The sequence below is a fragment of the Neoarius graeffei genome, chromosome 8, assembly GCF_027579695.1.
Source record: "Neoarius graeffei isolate fNeoGra1 chromosome 8, fNeoGra1.pri, whole genome shotgun sequence".
NCBI lineage: Eukaryota > Metazoa > Chordata > Actinopteri > Siluriformes > Ariidae > Neoarius > Neoarius graeffei.
In genome coordinates, this window is record NC_083576.1 from 15327453 (window position 1) to 15352423 (window position 24971).

The following is a 24971-nucleotide window of genomic DNA, read 5'->3' on the forward strand; positions in this document are numbered from 1 at the left end:
GCCTTTCGCCCATAGTCAGCTGGGATAGGCTCCAGCTTGCCTGCGACCCTGTAGAAGGATAAAGCGGCTAGGGATAATGAGATGAGATGAGATGAGATGAAGGTGCGCGCAGAGCGTCTGCGAAGGGGGGGCTACGCAGACGCCATCTGCGACGACTGGGTTGTCAGCATAAATTGGCCTTCAGAGCTGTAATGCCTCATGCCGTCAACAGGAGGCAGTAGAGAAACCTTTTTGTGTGAAATCCACTGTAAGGGCGACAAATGAACAAGTGGCGTTTGTCAGTAGTGCTTCGGTTTGCTCTGCACATGCGCAACATTTTTCCCCCAAAACCAAGATGGCGGTACAAGAAACAGCTGCTCAACTCTCTATGGCTCTTAAGGTTCAAGAATATCCAACTTTGAAGGTTGGTAACTGCTTAATTTTTTAATGAACACGCTTGTAAGAGTCGTCGGGTCAGGTTCTGCTGGTTTCGGTGAGTTGTGTGGCGAAGAGCGTGGTTTAAATGCGGTGTCAGAAGATTTGGAATCAATGTAGAATGTGGACGGGTTTGTTCAGGAAGCTAAAGCTAAACAAGTTAGCAAAACAACTCAGCTGATAGAGACAGACAGACAGACACAGAGAGAGAGAGAGACAGACAGAAGGGGAGAAAAAGAGCTGGCTGGATATCAAGGTTATCCTGTTTTTGTTGCTTTTTAAAAATAAGAACGAGTTGTGGTGAGTGTTTGCTGTAAATGGACTCCGTTAGCGTGCTTTGTTTAGCAAAATCAGCTCTATATTGTGTGTGTGTGTGTGTTATTAGAAACGCTGTGATGATCATGTTATAGCCTCCCCTGCAGGCAACGGCTGTTTTAGCTGCTTACTGAATTAAATCGCTTTCTCCTGAGAGAAATCAACCGTGCTTTGGTCCTAAAACGGCTTGCTGTTTGCTCCTACAACAAGAATGCACCAAGGCATTGTGGTTATTTGGTGTTCGCTTGTCATCCTTTACCTTCCCTGCCATGCTGAGCGAGTGTAGTGACTGTAATTATGTGCACACATGCAGGCGTTGGATGGATGGATGGATGGATGGATGACACACACGAGCTGCTGATTATCCATGCACATGCCTGAAGGATGCCTGTGCATGCAGAGAAATTCGCATTCACGTTCCTAACGTGTCTTGGTTCTAATCACGACAGAACATCATCATGATGATGATGGTGGTGGTGATGGCTGCTTTGCTTTGCCTTGCCACCTTTGTTCTCTGCGCCACTGCTCCCCCCAGCATCAGGCATGCACACGTCGAGATCAGACGCTCAACATGGAAGATTCATTGAGCTTAAACGACAGTGTCTCACTTGCCTTTCATTTCCGTCCCTGTGCACGCATGCAGAATTGAAATGATGTGATCTGCTCATTCGTGCTGCTTCCTGTACAAAACTGACAATCCACCCTCAATGGCCTGCGTTCATCTTGAAGGTTTATTTTGTAATTACAAGCTGATTTTCAGAAACTGTTCCAGTTCTGGGATTTTCATGCACAGTACCTTTTTTTTTTTTTTCCCCTCCATTTCGCACTAATTTATTCACGTGGAAACGGATGGCCAAGGTTATAAGAGGCTGGACAGAGTGCAGAAGAATAATCGCTTATTGCAACCGTGCTATGCAGAAAAGCATGTTGAAACTTGAAGTGGATCGGCACGATCGCCTGCCTCACAGCAAGAAGGTTCGAGCTCAGCAGCCGGCGGAGGCCTTTCTGTGTCGGGTTTGCATGGGTTTCCCCTACAGTTTAAAGACGTGCACAGTCCACCGTACTTCCATAATGAAATATGCTCTTATCTGAATTGAGACGAGCTGATCCGTACCTCTCCGAGCTTTGCGCGACCTCCCAGTCAGTCAGACGCGCTGTCACTCCTGTTAGCAATGTAGCTAGGCTCAGTATGGCCAATGGTATTTTTTGGGGCTGTAGTTAGATGCGACCAAACTCTTCCGCGTTTTTCCTGTTTACATAGGTTTATATGACCAGTGATATGAAACAAGTTCAGTTACACAGTTCGGCAGCGCATTGATATCTGAGCTCCGTATCAATGCGCTGCCGAAGCGCGCAGAAGGTGTTAGTACGCCTGTCATTATAGTGCGGACTTTCCATAGCATAGAAAATCGCTACGTTTCAATTTGTGTAACTGAAGTTGTTTCATGTCACTGGTCATATAAACCTATGTAAACAGGAAAAACGTGGAAGAGTTTGGTCGCATCTAACTACAGCCCCAAAAAATACCATTGGCCATGCTGAGCCTAGCTACATTGCTAACAGGAGTGACAGCGCGTCTGACTGACTGGGAGGTCGCGCAAAGCTCAGATAGGTACGGAGCAGCTCGTCTCAATTCAGATAAGAGCATATTTCATGATGGAAATACGGTGGACTGTTCCTTTAAGTTAATATGGGATGGCTTTGGGCTGAGGTGCCCTTGAGCAAGGCACTTAACTCCCAACTGTTCCGGGTATGTGTGTGTGTTCACTGCTTCAGATGGGTTAAATGCAGAGAGGAATTTCACAAGCGTGTAATGAATAAAGTTTTGTTTGTTTGAAGTGGATGGCCGAGGTGACAGGAGGCTGGACAGAGTGCAGAAGGCTACGGTAACCTGAATAATCGCTTATTGCAACCGTGCTATGCAGAAAAGCATCTCGGAACATGTTGAAACTTGAAGTGGATCGGCATGATCGCCTCACAGCAAAAAGGTTCTTGGGTTCGAGCCCAGCACCCCAGCAGGGGCCTTTATGTGTTGAGTTTGCATGTTCTTTCCGTGTCTACGCCGGTTTCACCTTCAGTTCAAAGACATGCGGTTAGGTTAATAAGGGACGGCTTTGGGCTGAGGTGTCCTTGAGCGAGGCACTTAACTCCCAACTGCTCCGGGTATGTGTGTTCACTGCTTCAGATGGGTTAAATGCAGAGAGGAATTTCACAAGCGTGTGATGAATAAAGTTGTTTGTTTGTTTGTTTGTTCATTTACAATAGACAAAGACCACATCAGGGTTACAGGCTCACCGAAACTGGAGTTCCCAGGAAATGAGCAGTTTCTGAAATGCTCATGAATGAGAGAGTGTTCCTAATGGAGTGGTTAGTGAAAGTATCGTCAATAACAAATTAGCACATACTTATATATTATAAGGATCATAATAGGATAGGACAATGTGCGGTATGGAAGCATACACGCCAGAAATTTTACGTCTGAGCTTTACACCTTTTTTTGAATAGCCCATTCCAGATTTAGTCCCCCTTTGCTGTGAGCCTTCACTCTTCTGGGAAGGCTTTTGGAGTGTGGCTGTAGGGATTTGTGTTCATTCAGCCACAAGAGCATTTGTGAGGTCAGGCGAGGAGGCCTCGGGTGCTGTCAGCGTTCCACTTCATCCTAAAAGCATTCGGTGGAATTGAAGTCAGGGCTCTGTGCAGGTCACATGTGTCTTCATGGCGCTTGCTTTGTGCACAGGAGCATTGTCGCACAGGAACAGGTTTGGGCCTCTTGGTTCCAGTGAAAGGAAATTGTCTTTGTATGCTGCAGCATTACATTCTATACAATTGTGTGCTTCCGACTTTGTGTGGCACCAGTTTGGGAAGAACCACATATCGGTGTGATCATGTGCCCGTGTAAATTAGAATGGAAGTCAATAAGAAATTGGGCTCTTTATAAGAGTGCCTGGACCGGATTGGACCGTGGTGACATTATTTTGCAGAACACTAATGCATTTTATGGGCTGATTATGACTTCATATTCAAATAGAATCTACATTTAGGTTGGCAAAATGATTCGGTTGTTGATGTAAAGTGTTTCAGGAAGTAGAAACTACGGATTATTTCAATGAAACATGATTGAGTCACAGTGAAAGGAAGGAAATTTTGACACTACATCAAGGCCTCTTACACTGATTAATCAGGTTTCGAACATAATTTGTGTATTGCCCCTAAGGATATTAAAGCAGCATGTTAAATATAGTTATCAGCTGGATATTAAAAAAAAATCCTTATTAATCAAGCAGGGCGGCACGGTGGTGTAGTGGTTAGCGCTGTCGCCTCACAGCAAGAAGGTCCGGGTTCGAGCCCCGTGGCCGACGAGGGCCTTTCTGTGCGGAGTTTGCATGTTCTCCCCGTGTCCGCGTGGGTTTCCTCCGGGTGCTCCGGTTTCCCCCACAGTCCAAAGACATGCAGGTTAGGTTAACTGGTGACTCTAATGCCGCTTTTCTACTACCAACGTGGCTGAGTCGAGCTGAGTGGGGCTGTTGGAGTTGCATTTCGACTACATCCGTGCTGGCTGGAAGTGGGTGGACGCATTGGGTGGAGTTAGCGAAAGTGGGTGGACGTCACGTGATGTCGTTAGGCGGCGCAAACAGTGACATCAGTGAGCTTTTAAGCGGTAGTCTCACAACCCGGATAGTCAACAGTAAACATGGAGGACATGGTGTCATTAGTGTTGCTGGTCTTGGTGCTGTGGCTTGTTGTCACCAACAACGCGAACAGATACTGGCAAGAGCGTATAGATGAGGCGAGGCGCATAAGGCTTCAGAAATTCTCGTAATTCTTCTTCTTCCGGGTTTACGGTGTTTACAGATCCCAGCATGCTCGCAGGGCGTGTGTGGGCATGTGAGGACACTCCTCCTCACCAATCAGTGCACAGGGGAGTGTCTGCTCACACCCCTAGCCCCACTCGGCTCGGTTTGGCTCGCTTCAGCCCCACTCCAAAACCATGCGAGTTTTGGGGGCTAAGCAGGGCTGAAGCGAGCTGAGTCGTGCTGTTCTGAGGTAGTCGAAACGCGAGCCATGTCGGGCTGAAGTGAGCTGAAAAAGGGTAGTGGAAAAGGGCCATAAATTGAGCGTAGGTGTGAATGTGAGTGTGAATGGTTGTCTGTGCCTCTGTGTCGGCCCTGTGATGACCTGGCGACTTGTCCAGGGTGTACCCCGCCTTTCACCCGTAGTCAGCTGGGATAGGCTCCAGCTTGCCTGCGACCCTGTAGAACAGGATAAAGCGGCTACAGATGATGAGATGAGATATTAATCAAGCATCTTACTAACAGTGATGGACTTCAAAGCCTGTATAAGTCATTATCATGTGTTTGCTGTAGCAGTGTGTGGCCAAAAGAAAACTCTTAACGAGAACACAGTAAATGAAATATATAAATGTTAGAAATTGCTCCTTTCATTAATCAGTCATGGTTCTCTTTGTCCTGTCAACTGCTATAGTCGGATCATGGCCTGAGCATGTTTTATCTCCTGCAGGTTCCTTATGAGACCTTAAATAAACGCTTCCGTGCAGCACAGAAGAACATAGACCGTGAGACGAGTCACGTGACCATGGTGGTGGCTGAACTGGAGAAGACCCTGAGCAGCTCCTTCCCTGTGGTGGACTCTGTGGTTTCTCTGTTGGATGGTGTGGTGGAGAAATTAAGTGCGCTCAAGCGTAAAGTAAGCTCTCACATTATTATTAATCCTAGTAGCAAAATGCTTATGGACTGAAATAAAGGACCAGTGAGGGTTAGGGGCTTTACAGCTTCATTTTATCACCATAATCGCTTCAAAATGGTTACACAGATTAAGCACGTAAAAGTAAAAAAAAAACAAAGGAGAATGTACAGTGCCCTCCACAATTATTGGCACCCCTTGTAAAGGTGACGGAAAAAAAGGGGGGGGGGGGTTGGAAAAATCCACCTTTGCCCCTTTTCCACCAAAGCAGTTCCAGGGCTGGTTCGGGGCCAGTGCTTAGTTTGGAACCGGGTTTTCTGTTTCCACTGACAAAGAACTGGCTCTGGGGCCAGAAAAACCGGTTCCAGGCTAGCACCAACTCTCTGCTAGTCTGGTTAACACCAGACCATATCACAAGTGAAATATGGTGTGGAATCCGCCTATTGAATTTCTCGTAGGGGAGGTGTGGTTTACGATTGTCAACGGCCGTTTATTGGACGTTGCAAATGTCTATCATTTGGCGTATACAGTACGTAGCCCATGGCCAATCATGGCAGTTGTACCCGGTGACGTAGTTAGAGCGGCGAAGAAAGACTGTAACGCCAAACGCTGTTCTTTTTTTCAAACAAACTTTCACTCTAAACTATTCAGAACAGTGTCTAAAGCTTGATCGAAAGTTTGGCTCGTATCGCTCGCCGCCATGTTAAATGTGATCCGTAAACAGTCCCAAATAAACTACAAGCTTCCGTTTGTCGAGTAGTACGCGTCACCGTCTTTCCACCCCTCCCCACTCTCTGATTGGCTCCCTAACTCAGGCGAGCCTTTAGACCATAGTTTCCATGCTGTCTTTTCAGATCGGAACGATTGTGCAAAGCAGCATGGGATTTCCCAGGCTAACTCTCTGCTGGGCCAGAGGAAAGAACCGCTTACGTCAGCGGGGGGCGGGGTTGTTAAGACCAACAACAATAAGACCGTGAAAGATCGCCATTTTTAAGCGACGAGAAGCAGCAGCTGTACAAACGCGAAGTCATTTATTATTATTGTTGTTGTTGCTGGTTCTTCCGTGTTGTTTTTGCTTTGATATTCGCGCCAAGGTTTATGCAAACGTAGCGCCGTAACTGACGTATACAGCGACGTAATGACGTGGCTCCGCTTGGCACCGCGAGCTATGGAAAAGCAAACTGGTTCTCAGCTGGCTCGCAAGTTGAACGAGTTGTGAACCAGCACTGGCCCCGAACCAGCCTTGGAACTGATTTGGTGGAAAAGGGGTACTTTTGGTGAAGTCGCTTCATCTCGCACTGAAACAGTGAAAAAAAAATCCAACTTGAAAAATGTATTCAGAGAAAAAAAACCACCCCCCCCCCCCCCCCCCCCCCCCCAATCAAGGAATAATTATTTTCAACAAACGCATGTGCCACTCTTAGTGGCACCCTTGGAAATTATAGTGAACGCAATGTAGTAACTGAAGCATGTTTCACATTTAAGTTGTACATATTTGAGTTGGAGTGTGTAGGAACTTTCAAGCCGTAATCCATGACTTCCTGATTAACTGGGGGACAAATATGAGGCGACACCGAGGATAAATTTCCTTAGTCATCCATCAACATGGGGAAGATAAGAGAACACACAAACTTAATAATAATAATAATAATAAGTTAAATTTATATAGCGCCTTTCAAAAAACCCAAGGATGCTTTACAATTATAGACAAGGAAAGAAAAAAATAAATAATTAAAAATATAATAAGTCCACCAAGTAGGGGTCAGGATGTAATTCCCGTGGTGTAGCAAGCACAGTCCCACCAAAAGGCGCACGAAAACAAGTCCCACATCTCCAGCACCACTGCCGTGACGTTGTCAGCAACATCGCTCGAACACCACGCCGTGGATCCACACAGCGAGCAGAGAAGCTCCGCCACGCAGAGCGCTGGTGTGTCCCAAACCGCCTGCACAGCCGCCGCGACACCACCGAGCAACATCACGCCAAGCGTTAAAGCACAGAGCGCTGGACAACCACGATGTAAATTGAGCAACAGGCTCACTGCAGTCCACAGCTGGGAGTGCAGGCATCACCAAGGCCTGGAGGGAACCGACGCCCCAAACTGGGTCCGGAGCTACACCACAACCGGCGGACAAAACACTCAAACACACAGGAAAGAAAAAAAAATAGAAAAAGAAATAAAATAAGAGCTCCGGTGAGAAGCGGCAGCCAGAACGCGCACGAAGTACTCTCAACCGGAAACGGAAACGAAAAAAATGAGGGAGAATGTGTTCTCCTAAATGAGGGAGAAATGTGTCGAATGTCAGGGAATGGTTATTTGGGAAAAAAAAAAAAAAGCTACTCGCCTGAAAATGTCCATTTCTACTGTTAGGGCAATTATAAAAAAAAAAAAAGTGGACGCAAACTGAAACTGTTCCAAATCTGCCCAAGTTTATTTTACCCCCCACGTACAGTGAGGACGAGGGTAAGAGGGGGAAAAAATCCACAAGGATCACTGTTGGTGAATTACAGGAAAAAGTAAAATCTTGGTGTTTCCAAGTCTCCAATACCACCATCACATTCCACCTCCATGACTACAGGTTATTTGGAAGGTGCCAGGAAAAAAGCCTTTTCTGTCAGTTAACCACAAATGTAAGCACCTGAAGTTTGCGAAACGCTACTACAACTTTGACTGGAACTGTGTTCTCTGGTCTGATGGAACAAAAATGGAGCGTTTTGGGGGGAAAAAAAAAACCCAACCCAAACACTCAAGGTGGGTTTGATGTAAAAAGACAGACGGCTGTAATGAAAAGAACCTGATCACGGCTGGAAAATATGGTGGAAGTTCTGTGATAGTTTGGGGCTGTTTTTCCTTCAAAGGCCCTGGGAAACCTTGTTCGGGTACATGGCATCATAGACTCCATGAAATGCCAGGACATTTTAAATCATTAAATGGCTGCTTCTGCCAGGAAACTGAAATTGGGCCATCCTTAAAAAAAAATCCGTTTCCTGTCCACCAGGTGAGCAAAAAAAATTTCAGTCGGGAGGGAGGGATTTTTTTTTTTTTTTGGATGGATGGATAAGAAATCGCAATGCTGTTTGCTTTTTCTTTCAGTACTTTTTTTTTTTTTATTACAAAAGCAGACACATTTAATAAAATGACAGTTTAATTAACTGAAACTTGTACAAAAACTTGAACATTTAAAATGCTGACTGCGACATTTGCAAAACTTTTACAAAGGTACTTAAAATGTCCGACACACGGACTTTGTGTAGTTCTAAATCGAGCGTTAGGCCTAGTTCGGATGAAATTACACTATTAAAATGATCACTGAATGATTTGTTTTTCTGAATCTTTACTATTTTGTTGTTTGCTAGAATACCATTTTGCGATTTCACACTTAAGCAAATGTTTGAAAACTCCGGATCTCCTTCCTTCATGGTGGCTGCCGTTTTTTTGTGCCGCACGGCGCATGCGCAGAGCTGATTCAGTTCAGAGTGCGCGCGCACTCGGCGGAGGCAGTAGTGTGTCGGAGGGGACAGAAGCAGAGATGACGCTTATTTTGTCTCCGGTAAACCAGTCTTCTCTCATTCAATTACGTGCTGGCATCAAAAGACACCGTTGGTTGTAAATGAAACCAAACTGAAGGCCAATTTATGCTGACAACCCAGTCCTCGCAGATAGCGTCGCAGACAGCGTCTGCGTAGCCCCCCCACCTTCGTAGACGCTCTGCGCGTACCTCCCAAAAATTGTGACCACCGCAGAAGCCTCGCAGACAGCGTCGCAGACAAGAGGGCTCTGATTGGTCCACTCTACATCCACTGTACACGCACTTCCACTTCCCTACTTTCCCGGTTTGGTTTGTTTTCACGACCACCATTTTTAAAAACACGAGCGAAGATGGAGCAGCACGAAGAGCGGTTGATTGAGGAAGTACGTACATCTATACCGAATGTCGAATGTCGAACCGAATGTCGAGAGGACGCTGGCATGATTGTTGCCGCTTCTCGCATCTCGCTTCTCGCTTTTTGTTTCTCTTATATTTGATCGCGCCTTTCCTCTATCTCAAGCCGCGTCTATTTTTGAGCTGTGTTTGTTCCATCTCGACTACAACTCTGCTGTCGGATACAACTGACGCGACGCGTGCTTGGACTACTCTGTGCTCCGCAGTTAAAAAACCTTTGGATTGCCTACCTCCTTGCTTTTGGCGTACTGGGTATACTTCTGACATCTCCGCCGCCCTTTACCACTCTACCACAGGACTGTCAACTCGCTAGTCTGCATCCTGCACTGCTGCTACCTCCATTTGGGTGTAGCATTGGTTAGCAAGCCAAGCTAGCCGGCAAGGTGCCTGTGTTTGTTCGGTGCTCCCCAGTCGCCATGGCGCGGATAAACTACACCGTAGGCAAACTCCTTGAACTCAACTCTGTCTTTCTGTCTCCTCCATGCTGTCTTGAGGTTATCAAATCTCTTCACCTCCTGCGCCGTTCACCATATGTACACAGAGCTGTTCGCCAGAAGTTTGTTTACAACTCCAAGATTGCGGCTATTCCTGTCATCTGTTCCGCATCCCAGCACAGACGTGCTGAACGTAGGCCACGTCCACCACCTGTCATTCTCCGGAACCTAGTCTGCACTGACAGCACTGCATCCACCAGCAAGTTTGCCTCCTTCATGTTACAGAATATCAGATCAATAAACAACAAAGCCATCATTATTCACGACATGATAACAGAGAAAAAACTGGACTTCCTTTGTTTAACCGAAACATGGCAGAGTCAGCAGGACTTTGTTAGCCTCAACCAAGCTACCCCTCCTGGTTACACATACATCCATAAGCCGCGTGGCCACGGCCGCGGTGGTGGACTCGCCATCATACACCACTCTGATTTTTTGGTTAAAGAACACCCCGTCAGTGCATCATCATTTGAATGCCTCCATCTCTCAGTGATTGGCGCTGCTCAGCTGCAACTGGTCCTCATTTATCGACCACCTAAAGCCTCCTCCTGCTTCCTCCCTGAGCTCACTGAACTACTTGCTGCAGTGTGTCCCCTGTCCCCATCTACCATCCTGCTGGGTGACTTCAACATTCATGTGGACAACAGCAGCTGCTCTTTTGCAGCTGACTTCATGGCCCTTCTGGACTGCTTCAACATCACTCAGCATGTGCATGGCCCTACCCACAGCAAAGGACACACCCTCGATCTAGTCTGCAGCACCGGCTCATCTCCACTACATCTTCAATGCATTGACCTGGCCATATCAGACCATCAGGCAATTCTGTTTTCCATCCCGGTACCCCACCGCAGACAACGCCGTTTGCGGTCCATCACTTTCCGCAACATTAAGAATGTTCCTCTGCCTCTTCTTTCTCAAACTTTAACGAACCATCTCACACCCCCGGATACTGCCCTCCCAGTGGACACCCTGGTCGAACACTACAACACAGCACTCTCAACCAGCTTGAATACTCTGGCTCCTACCATCACGCGATCTGTCTCTTTCTCCCGTCCAGCTCCCTGGTTTACCTCTGAGCTGCGCCTCATGAAAAAATCTGGGCGGCGCCTCGAGCGACTCTATAAAAAATCTGGCCTTACTGTCCACCTGGAGGCCTACAGGGACCATGTGGAGAGCTACAAGCAGGCCCTCACCACAGCCAAGACACGCTACTACTCCACCCTCATCAACAACCAGCAACACCACCCAAGAAAACTTTTCTCAACTATCAATCGCCTTCTCCGTCCTCCTCACTCACCCCAACCATCTGATCCTGCTGAACTGTGCTCCAGATTTCAAGACTTCTTCATCGCAAAAGTCAACACCATCCACCAGCAGCTAGTATCTACATCCCCGGCCACAAACCAAGCCCATGATGACACGCCTCCTGGCATCCACCAGCCATGGCAGGACATCTCCACCCCTGCTGCCTGTCCACCGCAGCACTACCTCTCCTGCTTTGCACCACTGGACAATGCCCAGGTCACCGATTTAGTCTCCACAGCCAAGTCATCATCCTGCCTCCTGGACCCCATGCCCTCCACCCTGGTCAAATCATGTCTTCCCACCCTCTGCAACACCATGACTACCATCATTAACACATCCCTACAGTCTGGAGTTGTGCCCACCACCTTCAAAACCGCTGCTGTCATCCCCACCTTGAAAAAGCCTGGTCTGGACCCTGACGATCCCAACAACTATCGTCCCATCTCCAACCTTCCTTTCCTTTGTAAAATCCTGGAAAGAGCAGTGGCAGCCCAACTTCAGCAGCATATGTCCCACCATGAGCTCTTTGAACCACTACAATCCGGCTTCAGAGCCCACCACAGCACAGAGACTGCTCTTGTCAAAATTACCAACGACCTCCTCACTGCTGCAGACAATGGACTCATCACCATCCTCATTCTCCTGGACCTCTCAGCAGCTTTTGACACAGTCTCTCACTCCATCCTCCTGAAGCGGCTCTCAGAGTTCACTGGACTATCAGGCACAGTACTCCTCTGGTTCCACTCATACTTATCCAACCGGAAACAATTCATCACACTCAATGACTCCCGCTCCACTACAGCAACCATCAGCCACGGCGTTCCGCAAGGTTCGGTGCTTGGCCCCCTTCTTTTCACCATCTACATGCTCCCCCTTGGACAAATCATCCGTTTCCATGGTCTCAACTTCCACTGTTACGCTGATGACACACAACTATATATCTGCACCAAACCCTCTGCTCAGCTCCCCCCAACACCGCTCACTCACTGTCTGCGTGATATCAAAACATGGATGACCGACAATCTCCTCAAACTGAACAGCAGTAAAACCGAGCTCATGGTGGTGGCACCGGCGCCACTGCTCAGGAAGGTTGGGGATCTCCATCTGAACATCGATGGCTGCTCCTTCATCCCATCTCATGAAGTCCGTAACCTTGGTGTTATCTTGGATTCATCACTGTCTTTCCAGGCCCACATCAAAAATGTCACCAAATCTGCTTTCTTTCACCTCCGCAACATTTCCAGACTCAGGCCCTCACTCTCTAACACTGTTACAGAGACTCTTATTCATGCTTTCATATCATCCCGCCTAGACTATTGCAATGCCATCCTGCTTGGTCTGCCGAATAAGATCACAGACCGACTGCAATATGTTCAGAATTCAGCTGCCAGGATTCTCACAGGCACCAGGCCCTGGCAGCACATCACCCCCATTCTCAAACAGCTCCACTGGCTGCCCATTAAATCTCGCATTTCCTACAAAGTCCTCCTCCTCACTTACAAGTCTCTCCATGGTCTGGGACCCCATTACCTCAAAGATCTCCTCCATCCCTACTCCCCATCAAGATCCCTGCGGTCCTCATCCAAGGGCCAGCTGGTCATCCCCCGCACCAGACTTAAGGCCACCAGCGATAGAGCATTCTATGCAGCTGCTCCTTTTCTATGGAACAGGCTACCCAACACCATCCAGAATGCTCCTTCACTGGCAGCGTTTAAAAAACACCTTAAAACCCATCTCTTCATGGAGGCCTTTGGCTCCTAGTTTCCACAAGCACACACGCACACACTTCTACACTGACACCTTGTTAAGCGACCTTGGGTATTTTGAAAGGCGCTATATAAAACCAAACTATTATTATTATTATTATTATACGACTCCAGTTCTAGTCATTATAAAAAAAAAAAGTTCTAGTCATTATAAGTAACTGGAGGATAAACACTCCACTAACCACACCCACCAACTACTCCTAGCGACTTCGCGCCCCCTTGCGTTGTGGCGGTGAATAACATCGCGCACGCCTATTACTCCCCGCTCAACGATAAATTACAACTGTCTGCGAAAAGCTATCTGCGAAAGCCTTGTCGCAAGAGCATGCAGAGGCCTTGAGTGGTTGGAGTGTATTTTCATACACAAATGGAGAAATGTTCGCTGAGTGTGTAATTGTGTAGCCCCACTGCAGACCGTTGTCGTTGTTAATTCATAGCGTGCTCAGCTGCGTGAATGTGTCATGCACCGAAAATGAGATTTACAAGCCAGGAACGCCTCATGATGCAATATGCAAGAAAAGAAAGAAGATTTACTGCCATTTTACTTTGTATTTGAGTAAAGTGAATAAATAAATGGTCTGTGGAAAATACATTTAATCCTGGGAACTGCGTGCACAGGAGTTTTTGTGTTTACTCCACCCCCCCCGGCTGGCTACTTATTTGTCATGGATGGCTAGTATGAGCCTTAGTGGAAAACCCTGGGAATGCGTAAATGTCAAGTTCGATTTTAGATTTACGAACCCGAAAAAAATGTCGAAAAACCGGCGTTAAAAAAAAAAAATTTCAGCCGCACAAACGGCACTCACCCGGCCGGTGGACCGGAAACGGAACATTTTTTAATAATGGCCTTGGGTCGTCACTGGATCTTCCAGCAGGAAGGACAGTGATCCGAAACCATATGTCCAACTCAACACGAAAATGGTCAGCTGACCACAGAATCAAGCTTCTGCCATGGCCATGTCAGCCTCCTGACCTGAACCCCATAGAAACCCTGTGGGGCTGAGCTGAAGAGAAGAGAGAGCCGAGGGCTCTGAGTGATCTGGAGTGACTGTGTAAAGAGGAATGGTCTCCGGTGCCCTGCTCTGTATCTCCAACCTTAGTTGTGAGATGAAGCTACTTTTACCAAAAAGTGAAACCCCCCCCCAACCCTTTTTATTCATCTTTACAAGGGGTGCCAGTAATTGTGGAGGGCTCTGTTTTTGTCATGTTGTGCATAGGTGAGTGGTCCTCAAGTGGAGCGCACGAAGCATGGCTGCTATTTTTAACATTTTGTTTCAACAGGAAATTGCAACCCGTTATTAGTTTATTATTGACTATTTCTAGATATTAGCCTATGTGCATGAAATGGGTTTAATCCACTCCTTTATAAACAAAAGAAACTTGAAATTGGTAGAAAATTTGCGAACAGAAAGCTCGGACTATAATAAATGACCCTAATATTATTGTACGCATTGAATGAATAATGAGCCTAATAGTATCCCTGGCTGCAAAAGGTTCGAGAGGCCTGCGTAGAGACTGAAAAATGTAACTTTGGATGTTTAGCTAGTGGCGTTATTGCACACGATGTGTTAGAGCCTAATCTAGGGCGCGTAATACGCGCTTTTTTTTTTTTTTTATCTGTCTGTCGCACATCCACTTTTTGGCACGGGCGATTGCTCTAAGACAACGAGGGAGGCTCAGCCTCCTCTAAAAATGACGAACATCGTGTAGGATGAATTGCACTAGGCTTATGTTATAGCCGACCTTATAACATTGCTATTTCAGATCCAGAATCATAGAAATATATGTGCTCAACCCAACTACAGTGCGAAATCATTCCGTGATAACTTTCCCCAGTTCGCCTAATGTGTGCGTGAGTTTTTCCCCCTCGTGACAGCCCAATGCAGCCCAGCCTCAGTGCACTTCAGTGGCATTTGGGAGCGATGCGCTTTTCAATCTCAAAATGCAAGACGATTATTGGACAAATACTGCGGAAATGCCCGCCCACAGACTCCCAGCCTCACAGTGGGAGGGACATGGCAGTTTCCGTGAGGAGACTGGTGATTGGTGAAAGCGGCCGGATATTTTCTTTGATTGACAGCTCGTTTCAACTATAGACAGGCAGCGGTGAATTTCAGTTCAGTCCCATGCGGATTCGCAAGTGCTGTGGTGTATTGTAAGAGATCAGCTTGCATTTCGATTTCATTCATTACATACGGTTTCTACCAGCTTTTTTAGTTTGTATATATTTTCATTGTAAATAAAGTGTAAATATAGTGTTGTCAAGTTTGCTATCTTAGTTCCAGAAATTTCGTTTATTTGAGTGACTGAACTTGAACTTGAGGGGGCTAGTCAGCTAGCAAGAAAGCTGCGTACGGATGCCAAGCATTGCTGATTTAATTTTGGCGAAGCCATTTGCCAGTCTTCCTTTTGAGGAAAAAATTAAAGAGCAGGGTAGACCAACGCCTCAAACTGACTTGGTGAAAAAAGTAGGGAATAATACTCATTCCTTTCAGCTCTCCTGGTACGAGAAAGTGAATTGGCTAACAGCAAGTGACCCACATCAACAACAGTAAATAGGCTACTTTAGTAATATGTCATGGATGGACCAAAAATATAGAATCTATTTAAAATGTTTATGCTGAGTATATTATATTGGAATATATATTTTTCTGGATATGAATTAAACACAGCTACAATTTGGAAAAAATTTTTAAACAAAAACACAGCCGAGAACATTTCACACTACAGACCTGGATTAAAAGTGATGGGTTATCAAAATTGTCAATAAAACATTTCTCAGTCAAAATAAGTAAAATATAGGGAAAGTGTCATTGAATGAAATGTGTGGCACCCAGCTCTATGTTTGGCTCCCCAAGGTCAGTGCTTGTGCCTATTCCAGAACACTCTGCTGTTACTGCTGAGGTTCCTGACAAAGAGCTGCTTTCAATAATGATCAATTTTTAAACAACATGCCACAATTTTAAAATGTTAAAATATACCCCCCCCCCCCCCCCCCACACACACACACACACACACACACCACCATCATGTATATTGGACAGTAGGCTAATGGGCCAAAAGAACCTGTTATTTCACAGTTTGTGACCCTGCCAACAATCAGCCAGATCAGAGGCAAGAGTATGGGCAAAATTCATGTGTTTTTTCTTTTTTCTTTTAAAATCTGGAAATATCGTAACCGACCAGCCTCCCCTGTTTGAAAGACTACCAGCCGCCACTGCTTTTTGGGCACGAGAGTGATATTGCGTATCTATTCATTTTGTCGCGTATTTATAAGTAGAGAGCGTGTAGTCGCGTTTTACTGAATCTTGTGTGTATCAATTTGTCAGCACCAGCTAGCAAGCACTGCGGTAAATATAGCCTTGTTTACACACCTATCGGAAAGGACCGAAGTATTCCGAATGGTGTATTTAGCGGGTAAAACAGTTTTGTGAACTATGATATCATTGGTCACTGAACCAGAAGACAGTGTATCTCAACCAATCGTGTGAAGCGTTTTAAACATACCCAAAAGCACATGGCATATCGTTCTGTCTCATCCAAACAATAAGTTTGTGTACAAATAGGATCTTGGAGTAATTATATGACAGTGTGAACACATACTAAGTCATTTGATTCTGATTGATAATGGTTTTTGTAGTTTGAATTTGATATTTTCCTAATGCCAATATACAATTAGTTTGATAATGTTTGGTATTATGTAAGTTTTATTTAAAAATATTATGAAATATATTTCATCTGTTCTTGTGTAATTGTAGGTACTGTAAGATTGTAAATGATAGAGATTATATACTTTTTAGGAAGTCTGAATTTTGAGATTATCTCCAGTCATTTATGTCAAAATCTAGTGCTGGTTCCCCCCCCACCCACCCCCCCACCCCCGCCGTGCAAAGCCTTTGAAAAATGCTCCAATGGGACATTCTGAGGCTATCTGAGAGGGAAATTATAACAAATTGTCTGTCAACATTGAAAAAGAAAGAAGTAATCATCTTCTGCCCCGGACAGTCTTTGGCTTTCTTCCGCTTCGTGCCGCGGGATGACATCTTTAAATGCCCAAGTGTCAACAAAAACAACTCGCGAACTACTTCTGTCACAAGCTCCCGCGCCGGTGGGTGAAAGGTCATTCAGTCTCGAGAAATCTCGCTCTACAAGTCAGCTGACCTTGTATGTAACCCATGTCAAATCTCGCGAGAGCAGCCGCGACAAGTAAACAACTAAACAACATGGCGCCTCAGTCTGGAAAACGCCAATTCGGATTGTTTTTGCACCGTCTGGCGGTGTATCTACTATGATTGGAATATTTTTGGAGCAATTAAAATGTATTTGATGATCAGACACATTGTCACGTGGTGTTGCTGGGATGTTTTCACGGAGTCGGTAAGGGGGCGCACGCCGAGAGTAAAAGGGCACAGCGCCCCTGTTCCCCCGTTTAGACGAAAGCCTGCTAGTCATATTTGAAATGCAACATTAAACTACGTTCAGACTGCACCCTGAAACGACCCATATCCGATTTTTTTGCCCATATGCGACCTGTATCCGATTTGTTATTGACAATCTGAACGACACGGATCCGATTTTTTTCACATGCGACCCAGGCCGCTTGGATATGTGGTCCTAATTCCGATGCATATCCGTTATTTTCACATGCGACTGCAGTCTGACCGGACAGGTCGCATTCATGCGACCTACACGTCATCAACAAGAGACAAATGTCACTATTCTGCGTTGGCTAATCCCACCTCTTTGGTGGAAAACAACAATATTTGTACAGTTTTCAGAATTTAAATAGACTTTTATAGAGTTGATCAAGCTAATGGTGGATTTGGTAGGGACCTGGATGTTAAATCATCCTGTATTACAAGATAAGATTGTTCTGGAAATTTCCAGTAATTTGACACCTTCGGTCCCATTAGTCTGCTGCCCACATTAATCAGATTATTGTGTGAGTTCCGCCGCCACCACAAAAACCACATCGCCAGGTCTCACCTCATCTCCATGCTTTACTTGCAAACTTGAAGAGTGCGCTTTTTTTTTTGTTTACGTATTACGTAGATGTGCTTATTACGTGTCAGTTTGCGCATGCGGGACACTTTTGGGTCGTTTTCCGTTCATATTGGAGATCGCATACAAGTCTCATATGTAATGTGAACGGCCTAACAAAAAAATCGGATTTCACAACAAATCGGATATGGGTCGTTTCAGGTCGCAGTCTGAACGTAGTGTTATACTACTGGTGGTCAAATTGGTAAAAATAGGCTAGTCACATGATTTATAGTAAAACAGTAACCTACACTACGTTCACACTGCAGGCTGAAGTGACTCAAATCCGATTTTTTCGCCCATATGTGACCTGTATCCGATCTTTTATTGACAATATGAACGACACGGATCCGATTTTTTTCAAATCCGACCCAGGCCGTTTGGATATGTGGTCCTAATTCCGATTCCTATCCGATCTTTTCATATGCGACTTCAGTCTGAACCGCCAGGTCGCATTCATCCGACTTACACGTCATCAACAAGCCACAAACGTCACTATTCTGCGCTGAAGTAGGCAGCGGGTCTCTCAAAAAAAGTTACAACAACATGGCTTTGATGTTCCTTTGAATGGAGGTTGCAGTCACTACCCCGCAGAATGCCTGAGCCAAAACCCTTGCCCTCCTCCTTCTCAACCTCCTCCTTAACATCAGGCTATTGTGCATGATCTGGCTCCGTCGCAACAACAACTGCATCATCGCCAGGTACTCCATGCTGGCTACTGTCATACACAGGAAACTTTAGGTTACTTCCGTAAACACTGGCCATGCTCACTGCGTGTGACGTCGTCGTATCCTGCAGTGCGCATGCGGAACACTTTTAGGTCGCTTTTCGTTCATACTGAGGATCACATACAAGTCGCATATATTTGTTAATGTGAACGACCTCACAAAAAAATCGGATTTCACAAAAAAATCGGAATTGAGCATTAAGCCTTGCAGTGTGAACGTAGTGCTAGTCATATAACAGAAAACTAGTCATGTTTGTAAGGTTTTGCAGTATGTAATTCTTCATATAGTTTTTGATCTAAAATCTTTACATTTTTAAAGTTCAGATCTGATCATAATGTTTGTGCAATGCTATAAACTGTGGGTAAGTGTTTGCTGATATGGTTTTCATATCACTGTATTAAAGGATGTGTACAGTGCCATAATTATATTATATAGATTAACGACTGATATGAACGTTTGTTACATGTATTTAGTTTTATTAATAAAACTGTTCTGTTTATAGATGTACTCTTGAAAATATCTACCAATGTATTACTTATTTTTCTGTCCCCACTAACTGGAACAAATGAGGGATATTTTTACCCATGTTAATATTTTCTGTCCCCTATTTTCAAATTCCTCGATTAGGCTCTGTGTTAGGAAACTGATCATGGTTCAGCACCCAAAAACTGTTGGTTTTCTGGTGATTGGAGGTAAGGTACGATTTTCTCCAAGTTTCTAACGCTCATTGGAACGTCTCTCGAAGGCGGCAGAATCAATCCAGGCTGAAGATGAGAGCGCCAAGCTCTGTAAGCGGCGTATCGAGCACCTGAAGGAGCACAGCAGCGACCAACCAGCTAACGTAAGCGTGTGGAAGAGGAAGCGCATGGACCGCATGATGGTGGAGCACCTGCTGCGCTGCGGCTACTACAACACCGCCGTCAAGCTCGCCAAACAAAGTGGGATCGAGGTGCGTCTCTGTTCCCCAGTCTCCTTTTCTGAGTGTCGATCAATCCAGATATATAACGATTTAAATTAATGACCTACAACGCACGAGGTGCCAAAAAAAAAATCACATTCATTCTCCACATATTTGTATATTTTCCAGGATTTGGTCAACATTGAGATGTTCCTCACTGCAAAAGAAGTGGAGGAATCACTTGAAAGGCAGGAAACAGCCACCTGCTTGGCCTGGTGCCATGACAACAAGTCTCGTCTGAGGAAAATGAAGGTAATGCGATTGGCTGAGCCGTCGTTGAAAGCACTGTATAATCCTCAATGTCAGCATGCCCATTACGGCATCACAGTAGAGCGAGTTTTCTATTTCTTTCATGACTAGTTTCCTGAATTTGGTCTTTTGTTGTGTTGTGTTATATGGAAGTATAATTCCATAATGTACTTCTGGTTTTGTGATTATTTTACATTGACTGACTTTCACATTATCCATAATACTTTGCGCCTTGGAGGAGGGGGTGTAACCAGAATAAATAACATGGCGTCGGACACGAACGGTAATCTTTCAAATTTAAATCTCCCTAAAACCTTCAAAGAAGTGCCAAAACTAACTGAACCAAAGCTTAAATAAATCTGAAAAGCTTTTCCTGTGGATTTCTTTGAGAAATCAATCTAAAAAAGCGCTTGTAAATATCATATCGAATGCTTGAACATCTCTACTTCGGGTGACGGCGAGTCAGAAGCCGCCTTCGTCTGTCAACGCGGGTGTTCCAACAGTTACTGCCCTGTGAGACATTTTGTGAGACATTTTGAAATTTCATGCCAAATATTGGCTCATTTGAAATTTCATGACAGCAACTCATCTCAAAGTTGGGACAGGAGCAATAAGAGGCTGGAAAAGTTAAAGGTACAAAAAAGGAACAGCTGGAGGACTAAATTGCAACTCATTAGGTCAATTGGCAATAGGTCATTAACATGACTAGAAACATAACATAATTAACATAAAAAGAGCATCTTGGAGCGGCAGCGGCTCTCAGAAGTAAAGATGGGAAGAGGATCACCAATCCCCCTAATTCTGCGCCAACAAATAGTGGAGCAATATCAGAAAGGAGTTCGACAGTGTAAAATTGCAGAGAGTTTGAACATATCATCATCTACAGTGCATAATATCATCAAAAGATTCAGAGAATCTGGAAGAATCTCTGTGCGTAAGGGTCAAGGCCGGAAAACCATACTGGGTGCCCGTGATCTTCGGGCCCTTAGACGGCACTGCATCACATACAGGCATGCTTCTGTATTGGAAATCACAAAATGGGCTCAGGAATATTTCCAGAGAACATTATCTGTGAACACAATTCACCGTGCCATCCGCCGTTGCCAGCTAAAACTCTATAGTTCAAAGAAGAAGCCGTATCTAAACATGATCCAGAAGCGCAGACGTCTTCTCTGGGCCAAGGCTCATTTAAAATGGACTGTGGCAAAGTGGAAAACTGTTCTGTGGTCAGACGAATCAAAATTTGAAGTTCTTTATGGAAATCAGGGACGCCGTGTCATTCGGGCTAAAGAGGAGAAGGACGACCCAAGTTGTTATCAGCGCTCAGTTCAGAAGCCTGCATCTCTGATGGTATGGGGTTGCATTAGTGCGTGTGGCATGGGCAGCTTACACATCTGGAAAGACACCATCAATGCTGAAAGGTATATCCAGGTTCTAGAGCAACATATGCTCCCATCCAGACGACGTCTCTTTCAGGGAAGACCTTGCATTTTCCAACATGACAATGCCAAACCACATACTGCATCAATTACAGCATCATGGCTGCGTAGAAGAAGGGTCCGGGTACTGAACTGGCCAGCCTGCAGTCCAGATCTTTCACCCATAGAAAACATTTGGCGCATCATAAAATGGAAGATACGACAAAAAAGACCTAAGACAGTTGAGCAACTAGAATCCTACATTAGACAAGAATGGGTTAACATTCCTATCCCTAAACTTGAGCAGCTTGTCTCCTCAGTCCCCAGACGTTTACAGGCTGTTGTAAAGAGAAAAGGGGATGTCTCACAGTGGGAAACATGGCCTTGTCCCAACTTTTTTGAGATGTGTTGTTGTCATGAAATTTAAAATCACCTAATTTTTCTCTTTAAATGATACATTTTCTCAGTTTAAACATTTGATATGTCATCTATGTTCTATTCTGAATAAAATATGGAATTTTGAAACTTCCACATCATTGCATTCCGTTTTTATTTACAATTTGTACTTTTGTCCCAACTTTTTTGGAATCGGGGTTGTACCTACGTAAACGCTGAAAGGGGAAGGACATGTACGCTTACTTACACTGTGTCGCTTGCGCTTTGTTTTGGGAGTTGCTCCTTCACTAAAGTTGTCCTTTTCAGCTCTGAGACTTATCCTTGTTTTTCAGTTTTTGCACTTCTTTTTATGACGAAACACAAAGACTGAGGGGTTGTAGGCTTGGTGACTTGGATCATCAGACTTTACTCCACCGCTGAAGTGTGCAGAACACAGTCGCGTGCTGTCTGTCGGTGTACAATTTTGACGGCGAATTCCATCTAATCACGCTTTGACACTTCGCCTCTTTGGGTATTCTATAAAACTTTAAATCAGGAAAAGCCGTTTTCCCCATGTGAATTCGTAGAAGCGGCTGAGGTTATTTGACTTGGTAAACAAATATAGTGCCTGGTTACCCCGCAAGGCATTATGGGTACGTGAAAGAGAATATTGCAAGAAATGTAGTGTTTTTTTACATTTGTATTTATTTATTTATCCCTCCAGAGCTGCCTGGAGTTCAGTTTAAGGATTCAGGAGTTTATCGAGCTCATTCGACAGAACAAGCGCATGGACGCAGTACGGTACAGTGACCCGCTTCTGTGACCTTAAACAGCCTTTACTCTGTTTTAGCTGTGTACCGTTTTTTGTAAAAACAAATGATCTGTGTGTGTTGTAGACATGCACGGAAACACTTCAGCCAAGCAGAAGGCGGGCAGTTGGATGAGGTTCGGCAGGTGATGGGCATGCTGGCATTTCCTTCCGACACTCACATTTCCCCATACAAGGTGAGGTTTTCGGGCAGATCATTCATCAGAGTCTTTTTTTTTTTTACTATACAAACGATAGCGTATTAGAAGAAGTGTCTTGCTGTGCAGTAGGAAGTACTGTCGGAGAAAATTAATCAACACCTTCTGACCAATCCAGTTAGATAACGAGTGTTGCCAGGCAAAACAAACCTCGCCCGCTGGCACTTATGATAAAGATGAAGGAAGATATCGCGAGAAAAATAGGTACCCTATGGGTCCATGTGGCTACTGCTTATAAATAAAATAGTTTTCTGATCCCATGTCCATCCAGTAAATATAGCATATATGAGGCAGTAGCCACAAAAATGAAGAATTTAAAAATCACAGAAATAAAATATACGAAGTGTTTTTGTACTTTATATTATTCTACTCTTACCCCTTACAGTTTTCGAAACTGAAACCTCCGAACCGAGGCTGACATACACACGCTGTCGCCATGACCCAAACTCTTATTTCCCGGAAATGGCCCGGCGCTAGAGCTCAGTGGAACACACTTTCCCTCTGTAATAAGCATAAACATGTCTGAAAGCGATTTCTTTAGTCTAGTCCGTTTATTTCGAATGGTGAACCGAATTGTATACACTCACTGGCCATTTTAATCAGAACACGTGTATGCGCAGTGCGCGATCGTTACATTCTTACAGTACAATGACGTAGTGGCTAGCGCCTCTATATGAGGCAGTAGCCACAACAAAAACAATTTTGGCCTTTTTGGTGACGATGACCCTCAAAATGTTGGAGGTTCTATTTGAGACCAATGCCCATCTACCCTGAAAGTTTCATGAAGATTGATCCAGCCATTTTCTCGTAATATCCAGGGATGAGAATTTTCCGCGGATCTGCGGAATTCCAAGTTTTTCCCGCTGAAAATGTCATTTTTGTGAAACGTGTAAATCCGTTGAGAAAATTTCGGGGTAGGGGTCGGCGCGAGGCGAGGCTTGTGGTGGCACAAACAGGCAGGACCGACCGACTGCCCGCCAGCATCTTTCGGCAACGCTCATCGCAAAATTAGTTGCAGCTGTGATAACGGAAATCGTCATTGCTTTCTTCAATATTTATGCTAACGACGATTTCCAGCAACATTTTGGCGCTAGTTTCATCTCACTTCTACAATTCACGGAGAAACAAGCTGTACGTACACGGTTTTGATCACTTCTTAAGTTCTAGTTATTTTGGTTAGTTTTCAAAGTTACTTCGCCAATATGGCAAAAGTTTTGGACCGCAAAAATGAGGATCGTGCCAAGGAAATCGATAAATCGAACGGGATAAAGAACTGTTTCTGATGGGCGTGGCTCGATAGTAGCGTTACCCTGCAGATAGGGACACAAACTGTGACTACGTGCCCGACGGAACATATCCGAAAAGTGGACGTGCCGGGAAAGGTTCTGTGTATTCTGTGCTCAGATATGATCGATTATGGAAACAGAGGAGCTAGAAACATCCAGGAGCACATCAAAACAAAAAAGCACAAAGGTACGTTTTACTTAAATTGTATGTGTGGGAAAGGGGGATTGTGAATTGGGCAAATGCCCCCTAGACCGGCCAGGTTAGGCCGGCGTAAGGGGACATTATGCTAAATTTTTTTGCGGTAGGCATGAATAAGATGACATTTCATATGAAGGAATAATTATGTATGGTGTCTTAGAGCAATATTCCAATAATTTTGGCAGACATTTCAGAGTTTTTTTTTTTTTTTTAAATGTCCCATTCTCATCCCTGAATATCGTTTACAAAAAAAACCAAAGAAACCCAATGGAAAACAATACCTCGCCCCCCCGGTGGACTCCGTCCCAGGCGAGGTAATTATTAGCTCACGCAGCCATCGGCCGATGAGCTATGGCCATCACGCGTCGTCCGTCGTTCCGCCACAATTCACAAAAATCGCTACTCCTCCCTTAGTTTTCAATGGATTTTGATTCTGCTTGTGTTGTTTGGAAGGTCAAATCGGTGTGCACAATTACCAAGTTGCCAATTAGGCCGTGTGGTGAACTTTCTGGAAATTTGCTTTTCCAAGCAGAGTTCTCTGTGGGTTTTTATTTGGATGATTGGGTCTTCATAAAAGTCACGATAGGGTTTGAGTTTTCATTTGCAAGTTGCTAATTTATTACTTGGCACTCATCCGTGGCTGCGTATTCCTAGTCTGGCTAACGCGACTTCAAAGCTCTCCGAGCTATTGGTCTGGCCAAGATATTAAGCCCAACCGTTTCCCAGAGCCCGTGGTTGACCCGCCTCCCTGAA

The 24971-nt window shown here is 45.0% G+C and overlaps 1 protein-coding gene across 1 annotated transcript in view; it reads left to right on the forward strand.

Moving 5' to 3' along the window:
- Nucleotides 1–328: 328 nt before the first annotated feature.
- Nucleotides 329–24971, forward strand: part of maea (macrophage erythroblast attacher, E3 ubiquitin ligase) — a 45995-nt gene continuing 21352 nt past the window's right edge. The window contains exons 1-6 of the mRNA XM_060926859.1: nt 329–403; nt 5248–5433; nt 19453–19656; nt 19795–19917; nt 22432–22508; nt 22604–22712. Coding sequence (XP_060782842.1) covers nt 335–403; nt 5248–5433; nt 19453–19656; nt 19795–19917; nt 22432–22508; nt 22604–22712 — 768 coding nt within the window. The 5' untranslated portion in view covers nt 329–334. The remainder of the gene's footprint in view (nt 404–5247; nt 5434–19452; nt 19657–19794; nt 19918–22431; nt 22509–22603; nt 22713–24971) is intronic.